General features: G+C 47.8%; 1 protein-coding gene and 1 pseudogene across 6 annotated transcripts; both read right to left on the bottom strand.

Annotated features, from left to right (window-relative positions):
* Positions 1-871: 871 nt before the first annotated feature.
* LOC100382633 (Vesicle-associated protein 2-2) lies at positions 872-22,396 on the bottom strand. 5 transcript variants are annotated; one of them, XR_004851806.1, is made up of 11 exons: positions 21,964-22,217; positions 21,801-21,893; positions 20,401-20,471; positions 19,962-20,043; positions 5,590-5,705; positions 4,896-5,501; positions 4,027-4,089; positions 3,789-3,866; positions 2,960-3,172; positions 2,712-2,738; positions 2,266-2,616 (listed from the first exon to the last, which is right to left on the bottom strand). XR_004851806.1 is itself a non-coding variant. In NM_001175357.1 (9 exon segments), coding segments are annotated over 8 exon segments (1,176 nt in total). In that variant the 5' UTR covers positions 21,850-21,893; positions 21,964-22,073; the 3' UTR covers positions 2,758-3,061.
* Positions 1,280-1,733, bottom strand: LOC100275284 (uncharacterized; annotated as a pseudogene). Its single transcript, NR_156188.1, has one exon. The product of NR_156188.1 is annotated as an uncharacterized protein (transcript).
* Positions 22,397-25,555: the final 3,159 nt, after the last annotated feature.

The raw sequence follows: 25,555 nt of genomic DNA, 5'->3' as shown, positions 1-25,555 counted from the left end.
TGCGTTGAACTGTCGTCCCCACGCCCACGCACCTCAATTTCCTGCTCCAACATCTTTGTTCCCTAGGTCCGTGTTAATAATCTCCGCAGATAAGTAGTTGTTGAGTTGAAATCTTGTATGATCGATGGAATCATGCCGTGTCAGTTTTGTTTTCCTTTCCTTTGACACTAAAGTAGCACAGACTGAAACCTTGAAAAGAGAATGCAGCACAGACTGGTCATGCATGCAATTCATGAACCGATCGACCGGGACGTACGAGCTACGCACACTCCGGCACCGTTTGTAAATGCAGTTAGTTTTGAAATGATGTAGTTTTAAGATACTATAGTTTATAATTGTATATGACATAGATACTACGTTATTATTTTACTACAGTAAAACCATAGTATTGTTCAAAACTGAGATATGTTTGGTTCTATTGGAAAAACAAAATATATGTAGAGAGAAGAGATGAAAACTGAGGCCCTGAGTGGAGTTTCGAAAACTCCAAAAATATCATGATTTTAGGTAAACCATGATATTTAAAACTGTGTTTTGCCCGTACAAACCAAACACCTTTTATGTTCCAATAATATAGTATTATCAAATAACATAAATAACATAGTACTCTTTCAAAACTGTAAAAATACTACACTTCTAAACAGGTCCTCGGGCGGTCCCTTCGAAACTTCACACAAAATCCTAGGCTCCGGTTGCATGGCTAGCTTGGGAAGTTTTCTGAAAGACGCGACGGAATTCGGTGCCTCATCAGATTATCTCTCTTTCCTGACCTGACAGAAAATTCGACACGGACGGACGGATAGATCTCGCGCGCGGAAGGCGACTGGAATACCAGACCGACAGGTTTCAGTACGTGGTCAATCTATCAATAAACATTCGGAACAGGCAGGTTGCATTGCAGATCAGGCACATTTGACAGTACTAAGGCCCCGTTTGGTTAGAGGTGACTAAAGTTTAGTGACTAAATTTTAGTCACTTTTAGTCCCTAAAGAAGCAAACATGATGACTAAAATGGGGTGACTAAATTTTAGTTCTTTAGTCACCAAGGGGTGACTAAAAGGGACTAAAGTAGTATTTTTACCTTATTTGCACTCTCAACTTTCTTCTTATAGCAAACATCTATTAATTAATAGGGGTAAAACAGTCATTATTCACAGCAATTAATGCTCTTTAGTCCGATTTAGTCACTGGAACCAAACAAGGTACTTTAGCGACTAAACTTTAGTCACTAAAATTTAGTCTAGTGACTAAATGAACCAAACGGGGCCTAACAGAACGCTTTACAAACTCAGCGCAATTTATTTCATAGTAACTTGGGACTTTAGCTAAGCTCCGCATTCGAAGCCTAGCTCGGTGCCCATCTCCTTCCTATTCACCTCCCCGCCCCCACCCACCAGAAGACCACGCCCTCCCTAGCTAGTCCCTACCTTGAAATCGAATGTTCCTAGCAGCAAGGAGGGTAGTATGCGACGCAGCGCCTGCGCCGGGGAGGTGTGCACAGCATGAGCAGCAGCAAGGCGAGGACGACGGTGACGAGCAGCCCCAGAAGGTTGAACGCCGGCTCGTCATCTTCCTGGCTGCAGCACAGCTTGCCCATGGTTCTCGATAGGATGGAGGAAGGAGTCAAGGAGGCGAGAAGGCTTCTTGTTGGCTGTGGAATTTCTTTACGCTGACACGACTCTGGACGGGAGGCCTTTCTTTCTGTTCTACGGTATCTGTCTGTGTCTGTCTGATGTAGATCTTCTTCGCTTTCGGCCTTTTTGTTTCGTGGCTGCGTGGGGCTAGTTGTTCAAGCGTCGCTATCCGCTTTCCCTTCCATGTTGCTTGCGGTTCATTTTTTCTTCTTTGTCCTTTTGGTTGGAGACGAGACAACTCACTCAACCAAATCAATTTGCACACCAGCTAGTACCAATACCAGCAACGCAACTAGGATGAAGTTTGTTACAGCCACATCGGTAGGAATGATTTGACTGGCATCATTTTCTTGCTCTCCCCCCCCCCCCCCCCCCCCCCCCCCCTTTCAGTACATCCTGGTCAAATTCATCTCCTCCCGAGACCTGCACTATCCTTGTCAAGTGTTGATTTGGTTATATTGACCTGCAAGGCTTTTATTCCTCAATTTTGATCTATATTGTGGGCCGTGAGGCCATCAACGTCAACTTGAATTCTGTACAGGCATCATTTGTACTTTTTAGTTAACAGACACCTGTATCAGGAGATTATGGTCTTAAATGCCACGTGCATGCATGAATGGACCAAGGCCCCTCGGGAAAACTCATGCTTGCATGATGTGTGAAGGCTGTATGTCTTATTTCAAAATTCACTATATAAATGCACGACTGACAGCCGTAGTTAGCCGTAGTTGATTGAACTTGGCTGGCCGGTCCGTTGCTGATCCAAGAAAGAAGGGAAGTATTCTACGTTCTGCTGCTTGCTGCAGGACCACGTGAAATAATGTTGCCTCTCTGCAGAGCCCACCAGGTCGAATGGATTTCTGTTTGAAGGTCGCTGTGCGTGCCCATCCTTTGTACTTCTCGTTGCATGAGCAGTGATCTCTTGTTTCATCTTGGTACCTTGAACGGTCCTGTTGGATTTTCGATACACTGTTTCGTGCCTCTATATGCCAGGATATTTTGCTCTAGTTAATTAACTGCATAAAATCAATAACTGGAAGGAAACTAGGTGTAAATAGTCACACGACAGTTCAATACCGATTCAGGACAAGCGAATCCAGCAAACTGTAAAAGAGACAGAAGAAAAGAGAAAGCTTAGGCATAGGAAGAATCCCCATAATTAGTCTACAAGACAGCAGGCATCTTTTGGGTCGGTTCTATTCTATACAACGCCAAAAAAAAAAAAAAACTGTTCTATATATGCACGCAACTGCTGGTAGTTTGGTACTGCTGTTATGTGCAAAAAACCATACGAAGTCCTGAACTAATAATGCAAATAAATTCACCTCTCCAACATTTTAGAGTGCAACTGCCGTTCAATTCAGTTCTCTTGCCGCATATGAGGCATCCCAGCTGCTGAACTTTTTTGTTTTCTTAGAGTTCTGAATTCATAGACGGAGCAGGTAACCGAGTAAGGTACCAAGAAGCGCGACGTAGACAACAAACAGCAAGGGGAAACCCACTTGGCTCCTTGGGGTTCCCTTCTTTCTTAGGAATACCTGGACAACCCATGCACCGTATCAAAAGACCAGCATGTAATAGCTAAGGCCTAGACCAAAGCAAAGTTAATACGATAGTATCTTCAGTGCTCAGTTTCATACATGGATAAGATATATGAGGTGATTATCAATCGACCCTCCAGATCTAATCGCATAAATAGGGAAATGAATGCATCAATAAATATTGCTTGTCAGATTCTATGAGGGGACTTTTTATTTGGATATCTGGGGACCATTTAGTGCATGAAATTCCGGATGGGTGCCTCCTCCTCTAGCATCTGGTACAATTACAAATGCCTCATGCAGAAAACATGGCACAAAGAATCTACCAGAACTGGTTCACGGGCATTGATGCACACGGATCTGGCCACAAAATGCAGCCCCTTTCATTCATTCATTGTGGGCTTGTGGCTATAAATGTGTTAGATTTCAGGCCAAAAAGTAACAGGATGGGAAGGGGGTTATGGCTGAAAGGCGTTTAGTTTATTCATGCTTCTTATTATCAGTCAAGTTAAAAACCCTATGTTTCAATGCTCTTTGATTTAAGCAACAGTATGTATAGTTGTTCTACATTTTCCAGATGGCGATATAAGTATTGATGATGTTCAAGACATACCATTTCTTGCTGTAGCTTATCCCGCTCCTGGGTGGTACTTCTGCTCTCTTCTTTTAGCCTTATTATCATCTTTCCAGCCTACCAAAAAAAAACGTATTAAAGTATGTTCTCCATTTAGGGCTAGTTTGGGAACACAGTTTTCCCTTGGGAAAATGGTGTTACCAAACTAGCCCTTAATGAAATTATAATCCTGATGCTTGTTCAAGTAATGGAAAATATCCCATGGTGTTCAGCTTACCTCTTCCAATTTTGATTCGAGATTGTTGAGCTTTGATTTCAGATTCTGAACATCTTCTGTTACCTGGTACATATGTACAAGGAGAAGTCAACACAATGCTGTACAAAAAAGGAAAACAACAAAATATATCCCCATGCAAATTGGGTAGGCCAGAGATGAAACCCAACAAGAGCAACAAGAACAGGAGCTTTATGTATATGTTGACTTGAAGGCTGTGATTCTGTGAAAGAATTAAGTCAGAACTGTATTATGGAAGACACATACTACACAATTGTCCAATTAAATTTTCTCTGGCCAAGATGAGGGCCACAATTTAAAGTTCAATCCAGTTTCTATGTAGCTCTTCACCATTGTATTTCATAAACTCGGCCGATGAGGGAAAGACCTCTCTCCCAGTATTATATTAAGAAAAGACCGAAACATGGTCTCGGCTAGAAAACCTCCGAACCCTAGCCTCCTATCACTAACGGTCCGATCAACTGCCCCCTCTGCAACGGCCCAGCCAGAGGGTGGCGCACAGGATATCGATCTCCGAAAGCGGGCGGGGCACAACGGGAGATTTTTTTAACCAAGCCCGAAATTCGCCCCCGAGGGGGATCGAACCCGGGAACTGGAGGTGCTACTCGGAAGCCTTAACCATTACGTTAGAGGTGATTTTTTTAATAAAGGTTTTGTAGAAAACAGCTGGCCTTTTGCCAAAATCTAGCCAGTCTGGGTTCTGCTTTCGGTGTATGCAACTCTGCTGGTATAGAAGCTGGCTTGTGACTAGTGTATCAAAAACATGTTTAACAGCCTTACTGACCATTCTCATAGATTAAGCTAAACATAGGAAAAATTGGCATATAGTGTACTAGATAATGGAAGCTTACATGAGATAATTGATGGTTCTGCACACTGAAGAGTCCTCGGTCACTTAGCACAACAGCTTCTTTAGGACTAGTTTCCTCCAGTGGAGGAGATTCCTTAAAAACTGCAATGCTTTGTTTCGAAGGAGGAGGATATTCCTTGAAAGCTGCAATGCTTTGTTTCGAAGGAGGAGATTCCTTAAAAACTGTGACACTTTGTTTCAAAGGAGGGGATTCAATGGAAATAGCAGGGGAATGTTCAATTATAACAGTAGAGGCATGTTCAACTGTAATAACAGAAGGGTCTTTTTGAGCGGAAGGAGATTCTGCCAATACAGCTGGTGCTTCATTCAGCGGCACACGGAATTCTCTCAGGCCAGGAGTCTCTTCGACAGGTGAAGGTATTCCAGTCACAATCGCTGGAGCTTGTACCAGAGGGGCAGGAACTTCTTTTGCAGCATCTGGCACTTCGTTCTCTATATTTGGCACCTCTTTCAGTACAGGAACTTCAACAACTGGCTCAGTGTCATGAATTTTATTAGTCGGTTGCTCTTCAAGGGATTGGTATGCACTAACAAGAACAACTCTCAATTTGCTTTCCTCAATGTATCTGCCAGTTTCTTTGGAGAACTGATAAGACAGAAAATAGTGATATTTACAGTTACAGTAAATGACATGAAAAGAACACTGCAACTAAAGGTTATAGCTAGGTGCTTACAAAGGCAGGAACGAGTTCCTCGTCAGATGTACCATAAGGAACAATTGTGGTCTGTACCAAAAACTTGTCCTTTAGTTGCATGTCTGGCGGAGCAGTTCGGAGCGCTTGCATGGTAACTACATATATGAGTAAAAAACAAGCACACAGGTAGAATAAGAGGAAACAATAATGTAGCAGATGTAATTATTGCCCTTGTACCAATAGCAAGCACAGCTGTTTATTTAATAGGCCGTGAACGTAAAGAAGGAATCCACAACAAATATGAGTCAGAATTACTACCTCTAGTGTAAAACTTATCTTGCCACCACCGATACCGCACCAGGACTTGAAGCAGATGTTAACAATTACTGAATTGACTTTTTTTTTCTTTACATGACAATTTTTTTTTTTGAACTTTGGCAGAAGCTCTGCCTCTCAATTAAGAAGAAGAAAAGGAATTGATCAAGTTTTAAGGAAAATCAGGCCCGAAACATACACAGGGTGCACAAGCAAACCAAACAATGGTAGCCCCACACAAACACCATCAAGGGTCATCGTTGCCAGCTCAACATAAAAGACGAGTAGCTCTGACTCCCCAAGATGGGCGACATAATGGCAAAACAGAAAAACCGATGACATCAACACACAAATACCGGCACGTGAGGAAGACCGCAGTGTGCCGTCATTGTCAAGCCTCGATACACCCCACGCGAGGCAGCTCCGATTCTTCACCAACGAGACTTCCAAACTTGATCCTCTGTCCTGCCCCGACAAACGCCAAGACTCCGAAGCAATCCAGCCACGAAGGAGGGGGGCTCACCACGCGTCATCGTTGTCGAGCCACATCCCTGACGTAGCAGCTCCGATTTCAGCTGCAAGACCGCACCTCCACCCGCATATAGGACGCCGAGGAGCGAAAGCAACAACCGAAGGGCGACGTCGTGGCCGAGACAAATTTCAAAAGCGACACCTTCAGGAAGGTAGTGACATCGGGGACACCACCGTCCCATGTCCGTGAAGGACCGGGCTTTCACCCAAGGAAACCAGTGTTGAGGAGAGTGACGCCCTCAACGGGTAAAGCGGCGCCCATGGGCGTCACTGTCGCCGAGGCTTTCGTCCAAGAAGCCCCCAGCACAAACGCCAGGCCAAGGCCCCGGGACACCACAGGCTACCTCCGCCATCGTCAGTGCCCTGACATCCCGCACAAACCCTCCCAGAAGGGCATCGACACGCCGGCCGGCTACCACAGCAGCCGCAGAGCCACGACGGACACCACCCCCTCCGGTCGGGCTCACGGAGCCATGCGGCGAGCGTCCCACTGCCGCAGGCCCGGGTCGCTGCACGCCTGCACCCCACGCCGACAACAAGGCAATCGTGAGCAGGCAGAGCACCGTGCAAGAGGCCCACAAAAGCCACCGAAGGGGCCAACCAATCGGCAAGCCGCTGGCCCTGCCAGCCGACGCCAACACCGATGCACACGCCCCCGCCCTGCCGCCGCGCCAACATGCACCCTAGTAGATAGCGCAGAGCAACCATCGGACGTGCAGGACACGGACGACCGACGAGCAAGCACGATAACCCCGGCAGATGTGCGCACGCCGCCAGCGGGTTGGTGAGCCCCTGCCCCCTCGCCGCCACTAGCGGCGCCAAGCTGAACCGCAGCGTACGGTAGAGGCAAAGGGGCAAGTGGGTGGCAGAGATCTGCCTGACACGCACCCGCACCTGCCCTTGGCCCGGCCTTCGACGCCGTCGAGGATACCGCGCTCGCCTACGATGGAGCCGCGACCCACCACCACGGCGACCCCGCCAGGCTCAACTCCCCCGAGCTCAGGCACGACGGGCAGCACCACATCTCGCCGCCCCACACTACGGTCGACGACAAGCTCCACGCCAACTGCGGTGGCACGGATGTTGTCAGCGTCGTTGCCGCAGAGCCAGAGCCAATGCCACGCCACGACCGCGACGACCACAGCCACACCGAGCTCCTTCCATGGTGAGCCCACACGCCAAGAATCAGAGAGCTCACGTGACGTCAAGATGCCTTGCCGCCGCCGTCCTAGGGGTCCGCGGGGACATCCCGGCCAGCCCATAGTCACAAGAAACAGGTGCAGTGGTAGCGACCCTCGACCTAGAAAAGTCGTCCCCAACCTAGATATGTAGGGTCATTTTCGTTCCCACCGTGTAAAACCTCTCATAAGTAGCGTACCACGTTTCTCGAATCTCGATCCCGTTCCTCGACCCTATCGACCCTGGAACTTTGCGATTATGGTCCAGCCCCTCTGGCGGCGGCGAGACGGAGAGAAGGTGTAACGCCCCGAATTTTGCAGTGAATTTTTTTCTTTTCTTTACTCGCCAAAATTCGGGCGTTACCTTTTCCTCTTCTTTTTCCCCTCGCTAAACCTTGACCTTTTCCAAAGTTCTAGCGGGATTCGGTTTGGAATTCCCGTACGTATAAAAACCCTAAATACTTTATGTTGTTTGATGCACCATGCCGCCCTTGCATTTTTTTGAAAGTGCAATCGCATTCATCTAGAAGATCGGATTTCGAAAACAGGGAAGTAATCTTTTCTTTTTTCTTTCTCTCTTTTTCTCTCTTCTCTTCTCTTTTTCTCTCTCCCGCGCCGTGGGCCGACCCCGGCCGACCCAGGCCCCTGCGCGCCCCCCTCTTGGGCCTGGAAGGCCCAGCCGCCCCCCCCTCTTTCCCTTATTCCCTAACCCTCTCCCTCTCCCCCTCATTTTCTCCCTCCCCACCTAAGCCGCCGCCCCTACCCCCTACCCGCCCCCTGCCCTAGGTCGCCGCGCCGCCCCCTGCCGCCGGCCGCCCCTCGCCGTCGATCCCCGACACCGGTGAGCCCCCCCCTCCTCCCTCTCTCCCTCCTCCCTCTCTCCCCTCCCCTCCCCCTCCCTGCCCGGCCAAGGCCCGGCCGCCCCCTGTCCGCGCCGGTCGTCCCCCGCCCCGCCGTGGCCGCTGGCCGGCCCTCGGCCGCGCCCAGCCGGCCCCCAGCCGCCCCCCAGCCCGCGCGCCTGGCCCCCGGCCAGCCTGTGGCCGCCCGCTCGGCCGCCCAGCCCGACCCCCCCCCCCCCCCCCCGCGCCCGCCTGGCCGCCGGTTCAACCGGCCGGCTCAGCGGCTCAGCCGCCCGGCCAGCCCCGCCCGCGCCCGCGCCCGCGCCCCGCCTAGGGCCGGTTCAACCGCCCTAGGGCCGGTTCAACCGCCCCCCCCCCCCTCTGTTTTTTTTTATTTTTTTTATTTTATTTTATTTACTTTCTGTGATCGTAATTACTGTATTTTAAGTAGGCTAATCACTGTTCATGCTATGGGAAAATAGGAAGTTTAATTTAAAATTCCGTTATGTTATTGATTCACGTAGTTAATTGTTTACCCTGTGCAATGTTGATCAACTAAAAGTGATTAGGTTTCCATCAGTATATATAAATATATATAACAGAATTATTTTGTTAAAAACCAATTGTGTCATTAGTGCATAAGATTTAACCCCCTGCGAGACCTTTCCCGTTTCTTTCTAACCATAACAAATGCGTTACCGAATGTCATACTTGATGCATATTCACTTTATTTGTTATCTTGTATGGTGTACTGTTCTTTTGTATTAAATATGTGGATGGATGTATGTATGTTTGCGCTCGCATAGAGAACGATCCGGTCGAAGAGCCCGAGGAATTCGCAGGAGAAGCCCCTGAGCAGCAGTCGGTTGGTGGAGGCAAGTGTCCTTTGACCTATCTATGTCCTATTCATTCTTTAATTCACCTCCCGCATTACACATTTATACCTAAGGATTGACTAGCTTTTGTTATCCATGTCCTTGTTTACCTATTTGGGCCGGATTATTACTACTTAGTCTGATGCTATTGCACAACTCTAATCAATGAACATGATGTGATTATCTATGATACGCTGTTTTCCCGTTCTTATTTATGATTATACTTGTGGTCTTCAAGGGGGCTCGAGCGGTTTCTCGAGTGCCTCTCCGTAAGGACCTGTTCTATGGATGACCGCCCGGGAAAACAGTGCAACCATGAGGGTGGAATGGGGTGCCCTTAGCTGAATAATTAGAGGATCCGGGATGTAGTTCACTTAGCCGTCGTGCCGTCAATGGGGCTCGGTGTATGCGGCTCGCTCTGCCAAGTTTGGGTTCGCCCCTTGGGGAGGAGTGCGGTGCATTTAGGAAACCTAACGGGTGGCTACAGCCCCGGGGAATCTTTGTAAAGGCTACGTAGTGAAACCCTGCCTATTCACCTTGGTAGTGTTTAAGGGTTTGATCGGCCCGAGGCAAGAGGGAATCACGGCTTGTGGGTAAAGTGCACAACCTCTGCAGAGTGTTATGAAACTGATATATCAGCCGTGCTCGCGGTTATGAGCGGCCAAGGGAGCTCCAGTGATTAGTGGTACTTGATCAGAGACATTGTGGTACAGGTGGTTATGAGATTGATGGTTTTGGTTATGACTATGGTGCTGGTAAGTGGTATTCTTTCCGTTTGGAAAGGGTACATCGGGTTAATAACTTGGGTAATGCTAAAACTTGGCTTTCTACTAGTAAATAATAATCTGACCAACTAAAAGCAACTGCTTGACTTATCCCCACATAAAGCTAGTCCACTACAGCCAAACAGGATACTTGCTGAGTATGTTGATGTGTACTCACCCTTGCTCTACACACCAAACCCCCCCCCAGGTTGTCAGCATTGCAACCACTGCTCAGGCGAAGATGAAGCTGTGGAAGGAGATTTCCAGGAGTTCCAAGATTACGACGAGTTCTAGGTGTGGGTTAGCGGCAACCCCCAGTCGGCTGCCTGTGAAGGCCGTGTTATCTACGTTTCTTTTCCGCACTTTGATTTATTGTAAGAACTATATGGACGTCTCAGACGTATGATGTAATCGACTATTTCCCTTATTAATACTATTTTGAGCACTGTGTGATGATGTCCATATTATGTAACTGCTGTGTACGTGAATAACTGATCCTGGCACGTACATGGTTCGCATTCGGTTTGCCTTCTAAAACCGGGTGTGACATAAGTGGTATCAAAGCCGTGCTGACTGTAGGACCGCTAACCTAGAGTAGAATGGTCGTTCTAAGGATTATAGACCTCTGTCTCTTCCTTGACTTTGATATCCCTTCAAAAGTTGGTCCTACTGACCAAACCTATGTTCTACTACATATTATACCTTGCTGAAAATTATGTTTTATTCTGATCCTTCATTTACTTATGATTCATTACTTGCTGGTCATATTAATTCTGTTCTCACCCTTTTGCTTGCGATGTCTTTTGTAGATGGCTCGACTTAGACACACTGCACGAAAGTCAGTCATCCCCTTCTTACCCTCCCGCCTTGCTGAGCGTCCGCTTCGTCGTCCCGTGGCCGGACAGTCCAGCCACTTGGAGAGACTACACCACCGCCTGCGTGAGGAGCAGGAACGTCGACGACAGGAGCAGCAGAGCTCTTCCCTCTCGCTCCACCAGGAGATAGAGTCTGTGAGGAGCTGCTCCCCTGTGCTTCCTCTGGAGCCGCCCCCTGCACCACCACTGGGCGCCCCAGCCTCTGGAGTAGCTGCTGGAGGAGACCCAGACGACGGAGGAGGCGACGACAGCTCGAGCCACGACACCGACTTCTCCGCTAACCCTGAGCCGGAAGGATGGGTTGCTCGACCCATCACTCGCGACGCTGCTCGCGGGTGTCACTTCCACGATGCGCTCGACACCCTGCTACGTCGGGCATTTGACCGACATACTTGGTCCGTCGAGTATCGCTGTGTGGTCTACCAGCATAGTCGCGGGGTCTACCCGGACCGCTGGGAGGCAACTTGCTTGGTGCGCTGCCCGGAGGACAGTCTCCAGGGTGCAGAGGCCTGTTCAGAGCACTATTCTATCTCTGAGCGGGACTCAGCTGAGGCAGCCATGCAAGATGCTGCACGGCGTGCGCTTTCGCACTACTGCTCGGTTTTCGGTGGGGCAGCTGACGGTCTTGACCTGAAGTATTACCCCCGCCGTCCATCTGGCAGCACAGGAGGCGTGATTGTCTCACCTGTCGGTGAGGGCAATCCTAGGTTGAGCAGCACAGTCAACCTAGCCGCCGTGCTAAACACGGAGCTGGACCATGCATTAGACGAGCTGAGTAGGGCTCGTGCTGAGATCGCCCTGCTGCGGGCTGAGCGCGCGGAACGTCGTTATCTGGACGGTGGTTCCCCCGCTCCCGTTGGGACTCAGCACCCGTACCGCTCACCTCAGCGTGGACACCAGTCTTATGGCAATCCCGCCTGCAAGACCAAGATAAACCTAGAACCATAGATCGTTAGAGTTGGATCTTGTAATTAATACGAAATAAATATATACATGGAAGCCTCAGTCTTAGCGTTAGTCTCGGTCTTAGTTAGTTTTAGTTAGACGGGGTAGTTTGCTATATCCTGTGCATTTATGTTTGTCATGATGAACTATGTTTGGTTTGGATCTTTGTAATGATTGTCACCAGAGTGTGGGTATCCCCTGCATTTTGGTTTACATACTATGTCAATAAAGTTAGTTATATAGTTGGGAAACCCATTATTCTCCTTTCCTCTTTATCTGAGAAGCTGTGTGGTCTGTGTTGGAGATCAGTGAAGATGCTCATCTGTTCAGTGCTGTTGGAGAATTCTATACTCTTTTCTTATGCTGCAAGCTTTGCCAGATCAGTTCTGATGTGTGGTTGCGTTCTGCAGATGTCAGAGAACAGGCGTAGAGGAGGAAGGCGTGCTCAGCAGGAGCGAGCCGCTCCGCAGGATGAGGTGCCCCAGCAGCAGCACCTGCCGCCCCCGCCCCCGATGTCGATTGAGCAGATGTTTCTGATGCAGACTCAGGCAGTTCAAGCCATCGGTCAGACTCTGGCCGCCATTCAGCAGCAGCAGCAACAGCAACAGCAGCAAGCACCACCCCAGCCTCAGATGCCTCAGATGCCTAGAGACAAGCGTGCTGAATTCATGAGAGGTCATCCACCAACGTTCGCTCACTCTTCTGACCCTATGGATGCTGAAGATTGGCTGCGCACTGTGGAGCGGGAGTTGCATACCGCTCAGTGTGATGACAGGGAGAAAGTTCTGTATGGTCCCCGTCTGTTGAGAGGAGCAGCCCAGTCATGGTGGGAGTCTTACCTCGCCACCCATGCCAACCCCGACACCATCACCTGGGAAGAATTCAGAGGTAGCTTTCGTCAGTACCATGTCCCTGCAGGTCTGATGACAGTGAAGAAGGAGGAGTTCCTGGCCCTTAAGCAAGGGTCATCGTCTGTCAGTGAGTATCGGGACAGGTTTCTGCAATTGTCTCGCTATGCTCCTGAAGATGTCAACACCGATGCCAAGCGACAGTACCGTTTCCTGAGAGGCTTGGTTGACCCTCTGCAGTATCAGCTGATGAACCACACCTTCCCGACATTCCAGCACCTGATTGACAGAGCAATCATGACAGAGAGAAAGCGCAAGGAGATGGAAGATCGTAAGCGCAAGATCAGTGGACCCCAGCCTGGAAGCAGCAGCCGTCTCCGTTTCTCAGGCAATCAACCTCAGCAGTTCAGGCAGAACCAGCGTCCACCTCAGCAGCATCAGCAGCGTCAGCAGTATCAGCAGTTCCAAAGACAGTACCCTCAGAATCAGTACCAGAACCGTCAGAGCAATCAGTCAGGAGGTCAGTTTCAGAAGCAGAATCAGCAAGCACCTCGTCTTCCTGCCCCAGCAAATCAGCAGAACAGTCAGGCAGCACCAGCTCAGGTTGGAAATAGGGCATGTTTCCACTGTGGAGAGCAAGGCCATTGGGTGATGCAATGTCCGAAGAAGGCAGCCCAGCAGCAGTCAGGCCCCAATGCCCCAGCAAAGCAGAATGTGCCTCAGCCTGGAGCAGGCAATCGCTCTCAGCAGCGCTATAATCATGGAAGATTGAATCACTTGGAGGCTGAAGCAGTTCAGGAGACCCCCGACATGACAGTAGGTATGTTCCCAGTCGATTCCCATATTGCAGAAGTGTTATTTGATACTGGAGCAACACATTCTTTCATTACTGCATCATGGGTAGAAGCACATAATCTTCCAACTACTACCATGTTAACCCCCATTCAAATTGACTCAGCCGGTGGTAGAATTCGAGCTGATAGCATTTGTTTAAATGTAAGTGTGGAAATAAGGGGGATAGCGTTTCCCGCCAACCTTATAGTAATGGGTACTCAGGGAATAGATGTCATCCTAGGGATGAATTGGCTAGATAAGTATCAGGCAGTTATCAGTTGTGATAAAAGGACAATCAAGTTGGTGTCCCCACTAGGAGAGGAAGTGGTGACCGAGTTAGTCCCGCCTGAGCCAAAGAAAGGAAGTTGTTATCAGATGGCTGTCGATAGCAGTGAAGCAGACCCAATTGAGAGTATCAAGGTTGTGTCTGAATTCCCAGATGTGTTTCCAAAGGATTTACCGGGTATGCCACCAGAGCGGAAAGTTGAATTTGCTATAGAGCTTCTTCCTGGAACCGCCCCCATCTCTAAGAGAGCTTACAGAATATCTGGACCAGAGTTGGTTGAGCTTAAGAAGCAGATTGATGAGCTGTCAGAGAAAGGTTACATCCGGCCAAGCACCTCGCCTTGGGCCGCCCCTGTCTTGTTTGTGGAGAAGAAAGATGGCACTAAAAGGATGTGTATCGATTACCGAGCTTTGAATGAGGTCACGATCAAGAACAAGTATCCTTTGCCCAGAATAGAAGATCTGTTCGACCAGTTGAGAGGAGCCAGTGTGTTCTCCAAGATCGATCTGAGGTCAGGTTATCATCAGCTCAGGATCCGACCTTCGGACATTCCGAAGACGGCATTCATTACCAAGTATGGTTTATATGAGTTCACAGTGATGTCTTTTGGTTTGACCAATGCGCCAGCATTCTTCATGAACTTGATGAACAGTGTATTCATGGATTATCTTGATAAGTTTGTGGTGGTATTCATTGATGATATTCTAGTTTACTCTCATAGCGAAGAAGAGCATGCAGATCATTTGAAGATGGTATTGCAGAGATTGCGAGAGCACCAGTTGTATGCAAAGTTGAGCAAGTGTGAGTTCTGGATCAGTGAAGTCCTGTTCTTGGGTCACATAATCAACAAGGAAGGATTGGCTGTGGATCCGAAGAAAGTGGCAGACATCTTGAACTGGAAAGCGCCAACAGATGCTAGAGGAATCAAGAGTTTCATTGGAATGGCCGGATATTATCGGCGATTCATTGAAGGGTTTTCGAAGATTGCGAAGCCAATGACAGCGTTGCTAGGCAACAAGGTTGAGTTCAAGTGGACCCAGAAATGCCAAGAGGCCTTTGAAGCGCTGAAAGAGAAGTTGACAACAGCGCCTGTCCTAGTCTTGCCTGATGTGCACAAGCCCTTCTCGGTGTATTGCGATGCTTGTTACACAGGTTTGGGATGTGTGTTGATGCAAGAGGGAAGAGTTGTGGCTTACTCGTCCCGACAGCTGAAGGTTCATGAGAAGAATTACCCAATCCATGATCTAGAGTTGGCAGCAGTGGTTCACGCACTGAAGACATGGAGGCACTATCTGTATGGACAGAAATGCGATGTTTACACAGACCACAAGAGTCTGAAGTACATATTCACTCAGTCAGAATTGAACATGAGGCAACAAAGATGGTTAGAATTGATCAAAGACTATGAGTTGGAGATTCATTACCATCCAGGCAAAGCAAACGTAGTGGCAGATGCTTTGAGCAGAAAGAGTCAAGTCAATCTGATGGTCGCTCGTCCGATGCCGTATGAGTTGGCCAAAGAGTTTGACAGGTTGAGTCTCGGGTTTCTGAACAATTCGCGAGGAGTCACAGTTGAATTGGAACCTACCTTGGAGCGCGAAATCAAAGAAGCGCAGAAAAATGATGAGAAGATCAGTGAGATTCGGCGATTGATTCTAGATGGCAGAGGCAAAGACTTTCGAGAAGATGCAGAAGGTGTGGTATGGTTCAAAGACCGCTTATGTGTTCCCAATGTCCAGTCTATTCGGGAGTTGATTCTTAAGGAAGCTCATGAGACAGCTTATTCGATTCACCCTGGCAGTGAGAAGATGTATCAGGATCTGAAGAAGAAATTCTGGTGGTACGGAATGAAAAGAGAAATCGCAGAGCATGTGGCTATGTGCGATAGTTGTCGAAGAATTAAGGCAGAACACCAGAGACCAGCTGGATTGTTGCAACCGTTGCAGATCCCTCAGTGGAAATGGGATGAAATTGGTATGGATTTCATAGTCGGATTGCCTCGCACTCGAGCCGGCTACGATTCCATTTGGGTAGTAGTGGACCGCTTGACCAAGTCAGCCCACTTCATACCTGTCAAGACCAACTACAACAGTGCAGTATTGGCAGAGTTGTACATGTCTCGGATCGTTTGTCTTCATGGTGTGCCAAAGAAGATAGTGTCAGACAGAGGAACGCAGTTCACCTCTCATTTCTGGCAGCAGTTGCATGAAGCCTTGGGCACGCATCTGAATTTCAGTTCAGCTTATCACCCGCAGACAGATGGTCAGACTGAAAGAACCAATCAAATCCTTGAAGATATGTTGAGAGCCTGTGCGTTGCAAGATCAGTCCGGATGGGACAAGCGATTGCCTTATGCAGAGTTTTCCTATAACAACAGTTATCAGGCCAGTTTGAAGATGTCACCGTTTCAAGCGCTGTATGGAAGGAGTTGCAGAACTCCGTTGCAATGGGATCAGCCTGGAGAGAAGCAGGTGTTTGGGCCAGATATTTTGCTTGAAGCCGAAGAGAACATCAAGATGGTCCGAGAGAATCTGAAGATAGCGCAATCAAGGCAGCGAAGCTATGCAGACACAAGAAGAAGAGAGCTGAGTTTCGAAGTCGGAGACTTTGTTTATCTGAAAGTGTCACCGATCAGAGGAGTCAGAAGGTTCGGAGTGAAAGGCAAGCTAGCACCCCGCTACATTGGTCCGTATCAGATTCTTGCAAGACGAGGAGAAGTGGCTTATCAGCTCAGTTTGCCAGAGAATTTGTCTGCTGTGCATAATGTCTTTCATGTGTCTCAGTTGAAGAAGTGCTTGCGTGTGCCGGAAGAGCAGTTGCCAGTGGAAGGTCTGGAAGTCCAGGAGGACTTGACCTATATTGAGAAGCCAGCTCAGATCCTTGAGGTTGCAGATAGAGTCACCCGAAGGAAGACCGTCAGAATGTGCAAAGTCAGATGGAGTCACCACTCTGAGGAAGAAGCAACCTGGGAGCGTGAAGATGATCTGATGGCCAAGTACCCGGAGCTCTTTGCTAGCCAGCCCTGAATCTCGAGGGCGAGATTCTTTTAAGGGGGATAGGTTTGTAACGCCCCGAATTTTGCAGTGAATTTTTTTCTTTTCTTTACTCGCCAAAATTCGGGCGTTACCTTTTCCTCTTCTTTTTCCCCTCGCTAAACCTTGACCTTTTCCAAAGTTCTAGCGGGATTCGGTTTGGAATTCCCGTACGTATAAAAACCCTAAATACTTTATGTTGTTTGATGCACCATGCCGCCCTTGCATTTTTTTGAAAGTGCAATCGCATTCATCTAGAAGATCGGATTTCGAAAACAGGGAAGTAATCTTTTCTTTTTTCTTTCTCTCTTTTTCTCTCTTCTCTTCTCTTTTTCTCTCTCCCGCGCCGTGGGCCGACCCCGGCCGACCCAGGCCCCTGCGCGCCCCCCTCTTGGGCCTGGAAGGCCCAGCCGCCCCCCCCCTCTTTCCCTTATTCCCTAACCCTCTCCCTCTCCCCCTCATTTTCTCCCTCCCCACCTAAGCCGCCGCCCCTACCCCCTACCCGCCCCCTGCCCTAGGTCGCCGCGCCGCCCCCTGCCGCCGGCCGCCCCTCGCCGTCGATCCCCGACACCGGTGAGCCCCCCCCTCCTCCCTCTCTCCCTCCTCCCTCTCTCCCCTCCCCTCCCCCTCCCTGCCCGGCCAAGGCCCGGCCGCCCCCTGTCCGCGCCGGCCGTCCCCCGCCCCGCCGTGGCCGCTGGCCGGCCCTCGGCCGCGCCCAGCCGGCCCCCAGCCGCCCCCCAGCCCGCGCGCCTGGCCCCCGGCCAGCCTGTGGCCGCCCGCTCGGCCGCCCAGCCCGACCCCCCCCCCCCCGCGCCCGCCTGGCCGCCGGTTCAACCGGCCGGCTCAGCGGCTCAGCCGCCCGGCCAGCCCCGCCCGCGCCCGCGCCCGCGCCCCGCCTAGGGCCGGTTCAACCGCCCTAGGGCCGGTTCAACCGCCCCCCCCCCCCTCTGTTTTTTTTTATTTTTTTTATTTTATTTTATTTACTTTCTGTGATCGTAATTACTGTATTTTAAGTAGGCTAATCACTGTTCATGCTATGGGAAAATAGGAAGTTTAATTTAAAATTCCGTTATGTTATTGATTCACGTAGTTAATTGTTTACCCTGTGCAATGTTGATCAACTAAAAGTGATTAGGTTTCCATCAGTATATATAAATATATATAACAGAATTATTTTGTTAAAAACCAATTGTGTCATTAGTGCATAAGATTTAACCCCCTGCGAGACCTTTCCCGTTTCTTTCTAACCATAACAAATGCGTTACCGAATGTCATACTTGATGCATATTCACTTTATTTGTTATCTTGTATGGTGTACTGTTCTTTTGTATTAAATATGTGGATGGATGTATGTATGTTTGCGCTCGCATAGAGAACGATCCGGTCGAAGAGCCCGAGGAATTCGCAGGAGAAGCCCCTGAGCAGCAGTCGGTTGGTGGAGGCAAGTGTCCTTTGACCTAACTATGTCCTATTCATTCTTTAATTCACCTCCCGCATTACACATTTATACCTAAGGATTGACTAGCTTTTGTTATCCATGTCCTTGTTTACCTATTTGGGCCGGATTATTACTACTTAGTCTGATGCTATTGCACAACTCTAATCAATGAACATGATGTGATTATCTATGATACGCTGTTTTCCCGTTCTTATTTATGATTATACTTGTGGTCTTCAAGGGGGCTCGAGCGGTTTCTCGAGTGCCTCTCCGTAAGGACCTGTTCTATGGATGACCGCCCGGGAAAACAGTGCAACCATGAGGGTGGAATGGGGTGCCCTTAGCTGAATAATTAGAGGATCCGGGATGTAGTTCACTTAGCCGTCGTGCCGTCAATGGGGCTCGGTGTATGCGGCTCGCTCTGCCAAGTTTGGGTTCGCCCCTTGGGGAGGAGTGCGGTGCATTTAGGAAACCTAACGGGTGGCTACAGCCCCGGGGAATCTTTGTAAAGGCTACGTAGTGAAACCCTGCCTATTCACCTTGGTAGTGTTTAAGGGTTTGATCGGCCCGAGGCAAGAGGGAATCACGGCTTGTGGGTAAAGTGCACAACCTCTGCAGAGTGTTATGAAACTGATATATCAGCCGTGCTCGCGGTTATGAGCGGCCAAGGGAGCTCCAGTGATTAGTGGTACTTGATCAGAGACATTGTGGTACAGGTGGTTATGAGATTGATGGTTTTGGTTATGACTATGGTGCTGGTAAGTGGTATTCTTTCCGTTTGGAAAGGGTACATCGGGTTAATAACTTGGGTAATGCTAAAACTTGGCTTTCTACTAGTAAATAATAATCTGACCAACTAAAAGCAACTGCTTGACTTATCCCCACATAAAGCTAGTCCACTACAGCCAAACAGGATACTTGCTGAGTATGTTGATGTGTACTCACCCTTGCTCTACACACCAAACCCCCCCCAGGTTGTCAGCATTGCAACCACTGCTCAGGCGAAGATGAAGCTGTGGAAGGAGATTTCCAGGAGTTCCAAGATTACGACGAGTTCTAGGTGTGGGTTAGCGGCAACCCCCAGTCGGCTGCCTGTGAAGGCCGTGTTATCTACGTTTCTTTTCCGCACTTTGATTTATTGTAAGAACTATATGGACGTCTCAGACGTATGATGTAATCGACTATTTCCCTTATTAATACTATTTTGAGCACTGTGTGATGATGTCCATATTATGTAACTGCTGTGTACGTGAATAACTGATCCTGGCACGTACATGGTTCGCATTCGGTTTGCCTTCTAAAACCGGGTGTGACATAAGGGGGGAGTGGGGCGGTCGCGGCTAGGGTTTCCACCGCCCGAGTCGCCCACGTGGGGGGCGACAGGATGCTTTTGTTGTTATTTGGTGCTTACAGTTACTTGACAATATTATATAGTGAAATTTGGTGGAAATGTTGCCTTGAAAACCCAAATTGACTCGTTAAAATGGCCATTGTACGACAAGATGGCTATGACATATATCTCCTTTAACTTCTAACCCCCCAAGTAAGCACAATTTTTAGAAGTAGGTTCATATGATGTCAGAGTACTATCAACATTGTTCTACTTCAACAAACATAACCATTATCAATAACAGTGAGCATAGACGCATACCTGTGAATTCACATGTTTTCCTTGGAAGGATAACCCCAGTATTTGGTCGAACACAGTATCTTTTAGGAGATGTTGTTTTAACCTAGCCAATTTGAGGAAAAAGGAAGACAAGATCAGAATCTGCGGTTTTCTGGATGTTCAAAATACTCATTCGAAGTTACCATCAAATTTCCCATAAAAACAAGAGCAAAATACACAATAAACAATTTAGCAAAACATCTTGTTCTAGCTAGAGCATCATCAGAAACTAATTATTTAATTAGATGACTAGAGATAATAGCTTGTAGTTATCTCCTCAACATTATATCAAGTAATGGATAATTGGATACTCGATAGTTCAGTGTGTAGACATCACATATCAGCCATTAGCATGATTGGAGAAAGATTTGAGTAGAACATAGGACTTGTTTAAGATGCTAACTCAAAGTTGTTGACAAACCTTGAAAGCAACATAGTCGTTGGACTTGTTGATTAGGTGGACGACACATGAACTTTGTTTCTTCACCTCAACTGAAAACAACAGAGAAACAGAAAAGGGGATCAAATTTACATTTAAAAATAAAGAAGAACAGATAAGAGAGGCCAGGGTATGAAATGAAATGATAAAACTAGTGAAAACAAAATAATGCATTTTAAAGCATGATTAGAAGTCCAGAACAAAGATGTAGCAATGTAGAAGTGTTGGACACCAGCAAAACTAAGGGCACCACCTTAAAAAACCGGAAAAAAAAACTGCTGAGTTCAGTACAATGCAAGCTGACCAGCCGAACAATTTAAGGTTTCAACATAGCAGATTAGGTATCTGTGAGGCAGCTAGATTTTTCCAGTGAAAATTACAAAGTCTCTATGATAACACAGATATTTGACTAGTGTGTTACCTGCATTCACGCAGAGACCAGGGCAAAAATAGTGATGGGAAAAACTCAAGTGCACTTTCTTACAGAAAGCCCCAACTATTACCTTTCTCATTGTGTCTTTTCTTTTCTTCCCGAGAACACTCATGACCCATAGGACCAAAATCAGTTATGGCTCTGATTGTACTCGATCCAGGTCCGGCCCAAGCGCTCCGCAACACATTTGCAGGTTATGGATGCCAAAAATATATATCATGTTCATAAAGCTTAACTTTAACTCCTTTCCCTCTCATCAATGTCCTCCTCTCTCAATACAATTAATATCAGGTGCGGGGTGTGAGCCATTAGTGCACGTTTATTCATGTTAACAAGAGCCAACAGGCAACAGCCAAGCAGATACTTCCTACTTCCCTCCGTCCCTCTCCCTGCTCCCTTAACACGCTGACACACACGCTAGACGACCAGCCGCCGGACTTTACAACCACTCGCACCACGAAATCTACCTGTCTGTGACCAAACGAACAGAATGGAAGCAACCAACTAATAAAGTAGTAGTAGGCTGGAAGAAAAGTTAGAGGCTCTACAGTCTACGCTACCACACATTACTGACAAAGTAGAGGTCGAAAAAGGCTAGGCTTATTGCCTCGATTGGAAATGGGTCCTCTCTCTAATCTACCGAGGAGGAGATTCTGCGAGGTGGAGAAAGCAAGGTGGGAGGGGTTTAGCTTGGCTCCTACTCCATCGAGTACATCGCAGGTTCGGAAGCAGTTCACGGGTGCGCCTATGATCAGTTCCACGCGCAGGAAATCGGCAAAAAAAAGATTAACTCGAATCAATCATACAGCGTCATGCATAAACCATGGCAGTTGGCACGACAGACACACGATCCGCAATGTGGGGGAGAAAACGTGAGCTACGGCAACAGAAGACGGGATCGAAGCAGACAAGCACGCCCCGACAAACAAGCGCGGCGCGGGGGACTTACAGGTGAACTGGAGCTCGCTCGGATGGATCTCGACGAGGTCCTGGCCCATCGCCGCCGGCCGCGGAGGTATCGGCCGCGAGCAGACGCGCCAGGCTACACAGCAAGCACAAGCGTTGGGCACCAGTAATCCGTTGGAGGGGCGCGAGAGAGCCCGAGGGCGAACCGGCGGGTGGTGCGCTATGAATCAGCAGCGTGTCCCCGTCATGAAGGCTCGTCGTCGCGCGCGACAGGGACCGCCTCCCAGTTGCGGCAGCGGCAGGGGAGGCGTCGGAGTGAATCAGTGAAGACGACGGCGGGAGACGGGGAGGATAAAGAGGGAAGGCGGTCGCTCTCGGCCCCACCGCTGATTTTGGGGTGGTGCAGGTGCAGCAGCCAGCAGAGTAGCGGTAGCGGAGGCAGCCTCGGGGTCGGGGGACGCGGAGCGGGCGGCGAAGTCTCCGAGGCGGGGCGCGTGTGGGGTCGCCTTTCCGCGGTTGCGGGGTCCAGCCGGCAGACCTTTTTTTTGCAGATTGGTCCCTACCAGTACGAACAACACCTCCTGGTTCACGACGAAAGTGTCCCTCTTTCGTAAATCGTCGATATAGGGGGCCTTGCCCAAAAACCAGCGATAGCGTGAGACGCGAACGCGACGCAGGGTCGTGGTTTCCAGAGGCGGAAGCTGCCAGGCGGGCCCCGCCGGCCCGCCGCCTTCCCTGCCGTGCCGTGTCGGCTGGAGCATCATCAGCGCGGAGCAGGATGCAGGAAGCATCAAACGCAAACGGTACGGTGGGTCCAGTGGGGCGGCGCCACCTGGGGCTGGATGCGCGCGCCGGGTCACCGTCAGCCCCCCGGATGCTGTGGGCGCACCTGCACGTCAGGACTCGGGCCATACGTACTGTGCCAATCAGGGCTGGCCTGTCGAGAGCGGAGACAGCATGACAGTGGCCAACGTGCCTGCAGGGCGCATACCATCACCGTCTGTCCATCAAAAAGAGAAAAAAAAGAAAGTAAAATGTAAAATGCAAAAGATAAAGCGTCAAGGCACGAGTAAAATGTAAAAGGCAAGGATTCAAGTTAAAGATATAAGTTGAATCATTTTATTTTGCAAATTAAGACGTAATGGAAATGTGTGATCGAATTCAAGATAAGTATCTATAGTATAAAGATGGAAAATCAAAAGTTTTGGTATCTATTTTGACCAAAATAGATATCTATGGTTATTTGCGTGCCATTAAGTGCCATCGATCATACAAAATCAAAGAAGTACGTAGATATCTATTTTGGTAATACGTATTAGACCCGGTGAAGCTGTGAAGTTTCACCTTAAACAGGATTGACAAAGGCTAACTTATCTATACTATACTTAAAGCACCAGTTTCAACGGTCATCCTGCGTCATCTTTTTACAAATAACCCATTACAGCTATCTCAAATTAATCCGCTGCACGCCTATAAATGGCCAAACGGCGGCCCATCATGGGCCAGACGCCCGCGGACCACAACTCTGGCCGAGGCACGTCATGCAGGACTGCTGACTGTGTCGAGCCAGCCCGTTAGCCCGTCGGCCCATTTGATTAAATCATGCTTATAAATGGCCAAACGGCGGCCCGACACGGGTCAGACGCCCGCGGACCACAACTCTAGCCCAGACACGTCATGAAGGTCTGCTGACTGTGTCGAGCCAACCCTGTTAGCCCGTCAGCCCATTTGATTAAATCAGCGTAAAATGTTATAAAAAGTGCAGGAGGTGGGGTTCAAATCCATGCCCTGATAGAAGAAGGACGAGAGGCACTAAGTAAAGCTATCTAACCAATAGAACATCATGCTCATATGTTTTTAATACTGAATATAAATTATATATATGTATATACTTTTTTTGTAAAATAAAAAAATATAATCGTGTCGGGCCGGACCAGCACTACAGGCCGAGGTTACAGTCCAAGCATGACACGGCGTTCTTGGCTCTTGCAAGCATTAGGTCGTTTCTGAGACCACATTGGCGCAATGGACTCCATGGTGTCTGAGGTTGCTGAATTGGATGGGTAACAATGATTTGTCACACTAACAGTAAAATGAAAGATTATTTGTTGGTTTTAAACGTTAGGAATTGCTACGAAGTAGTATAATTTATATAGAGCACATCCAGTTTTTATTTATGCCTGGCTTTAGCAATCACCACATATTTTGATCTATTTTTTTTATAAGTTTGAGTTCATGTGACTTATTTTAGAAACTTGAGCTCATAAACTCTCTTATTTGGTCTCTTTATGGTGGAATTATGTCATTTTTATCCATTGTGCTTCTAATCGCCCACTTCATTGGCTGTGTTGTACCAAGATATGTTGGATGGAGTAAATAATAACATCAGTTAGTCAAATCAAAAAAATATTATAAAAAGAGCGGAGACAATCAATAAAAAATCTTAAATTTTTTTTGGATAATTTACATAGGTATTATTGTAAGCCGTCGCAACGCACGAGCAACCGACTAGTATACTTTAATGTTTGGGACACGTTTGAGTTAGCACATATGTTACAAATTATGGAGACGTGTTGGGCTCTTTAACCCCTAGATTAGCCAACACCTAGTTCTTATGATTTGGATTTTTTTTCTCTCTCCGTACCTTCATTTGAAGACGAACCCAATAACCCTTGTGACTTGTGTGTTGATGTAGACCACGTTGAGTGTTAGCATGTTGGCTAGTGCATTCCTCCTCATTTTAGACGCTATTGTAGACCTATGTCGGCCTTATCATTGCTTACAACGCTCCCTGCTTCGTGAAAAAAAAAATGTTTTTTATGGTCGGAAGACTTTCCCTTTTTATTTTGTGACGTGTTATACTGGTCCACAATCATAGTTGGTTGGGCGCCCTCGAGGAGGACGCATAAGTGGCTTAGACTCGTTCGTGGTCTAGCTACATAAGATTATTCTAACAGGTGCTCGTAAGAAACAGAGTGTTGTAACCATGACCATCGTCTTTCTAGACAAGGAGCAAGTTGTAGTAGACATAAGAAACATATACTCCCTCTGTTTTAAAATAAAATTTGTTCTAAATAATTAATAGATTTATACAACACTCGATGCCGACATCCATTTGAGTATACATATAAAAAAACAAGCGCTAAAACGAATACTATTTTGAGACAGAGGAAGTATATTGTATTTAGCCTCGAGCATAATCAACATAACTTTTCTATCTCGCTAATTCAATGTCATAGAGGTTGTTTGGTTTGTTGTCTTATTTGACACAGTTTGTCACGCCAAAGGTTAGGTAATTAAGTTTGATTAAGTTAGGCATATGTTTGGTTTGAAGCTATAATTGTAGTAAGATTTTTCTCCAGGTATACATAGGTCCAGCCGTCAATTGACTTGTAAAAATGTGGCAAAGCTCCCTTGTTTCCTTAGCCAGCATAGACAAGTGTAACATAAAATTATGTGGCAATTTTTTGCACCTTAGATATAGAACCAAACAACCACGTAATGCCATGTACTCATGATCAGAAGTTGTTTAAGTTGCAGTAAAGCGTTTCTTTTTCCAAAAGCCAGTAGTAGATATGATTGTTGCTTCGATCGCCTTTGCATGTAAACAGTTGTTATATGCAGTGTAGGGGAGGGCCGGGGTAGTAGGACCCTTTTTTTGGAACTCGCATGTGTTCTCAACTGCCCATACTATATTCCACATTTTTTTTAAAAAAAAAAGCTCCACAAATGCTTTCGGACTTTACGGTATGTATAAGAGGAGTATATATTTAAAAAAGAGTACATACAGCTCCGACA

Source organism: Zea mays, chromosome 8 (genome assembly GCF_902167145.1).
Source record: "Zea mays cultivar B73 chromosome 8, Zm-B73-REFERENCE-NAM-5.0, whole genome shotgun sequence".
NCBI lineage: Eukaryota > Viridiplantae > Streptophyta > Magnoliopsida > Poales > Poaceae > Zea > Zea mays.
Note: the sequence above shows the minus strand (reverse complement) of the source record. Positions and strands in the feature narration are given on the sequence as shown.

Excerpts from the sequence above, each read along its gene's own strand:
- LOC100382633 (XM_023300790.2), bottom strand. The coding sequence starts at position 20,970 with ATGGGTCATGAGTGTTCTCGGGAAGAAAAGAAAAGACACAATGAGAAA. Across the intron at positions 5,502-5,589 it reads AGGAACTCGTTCCTGCCTTT|TTCTCCAAAGAAACTGGCAG; the intron begins GTAAGCACCTAG and ends CTGTCTTATCAG. Across the intron at positions 3,867-4,026 it reads TCGAATCAAAATTGGAAGAG|GCTGGAAAGATGATAATAAG; the intron begins GTAAGCTGAACA and ends TTTTTTTGGTAG.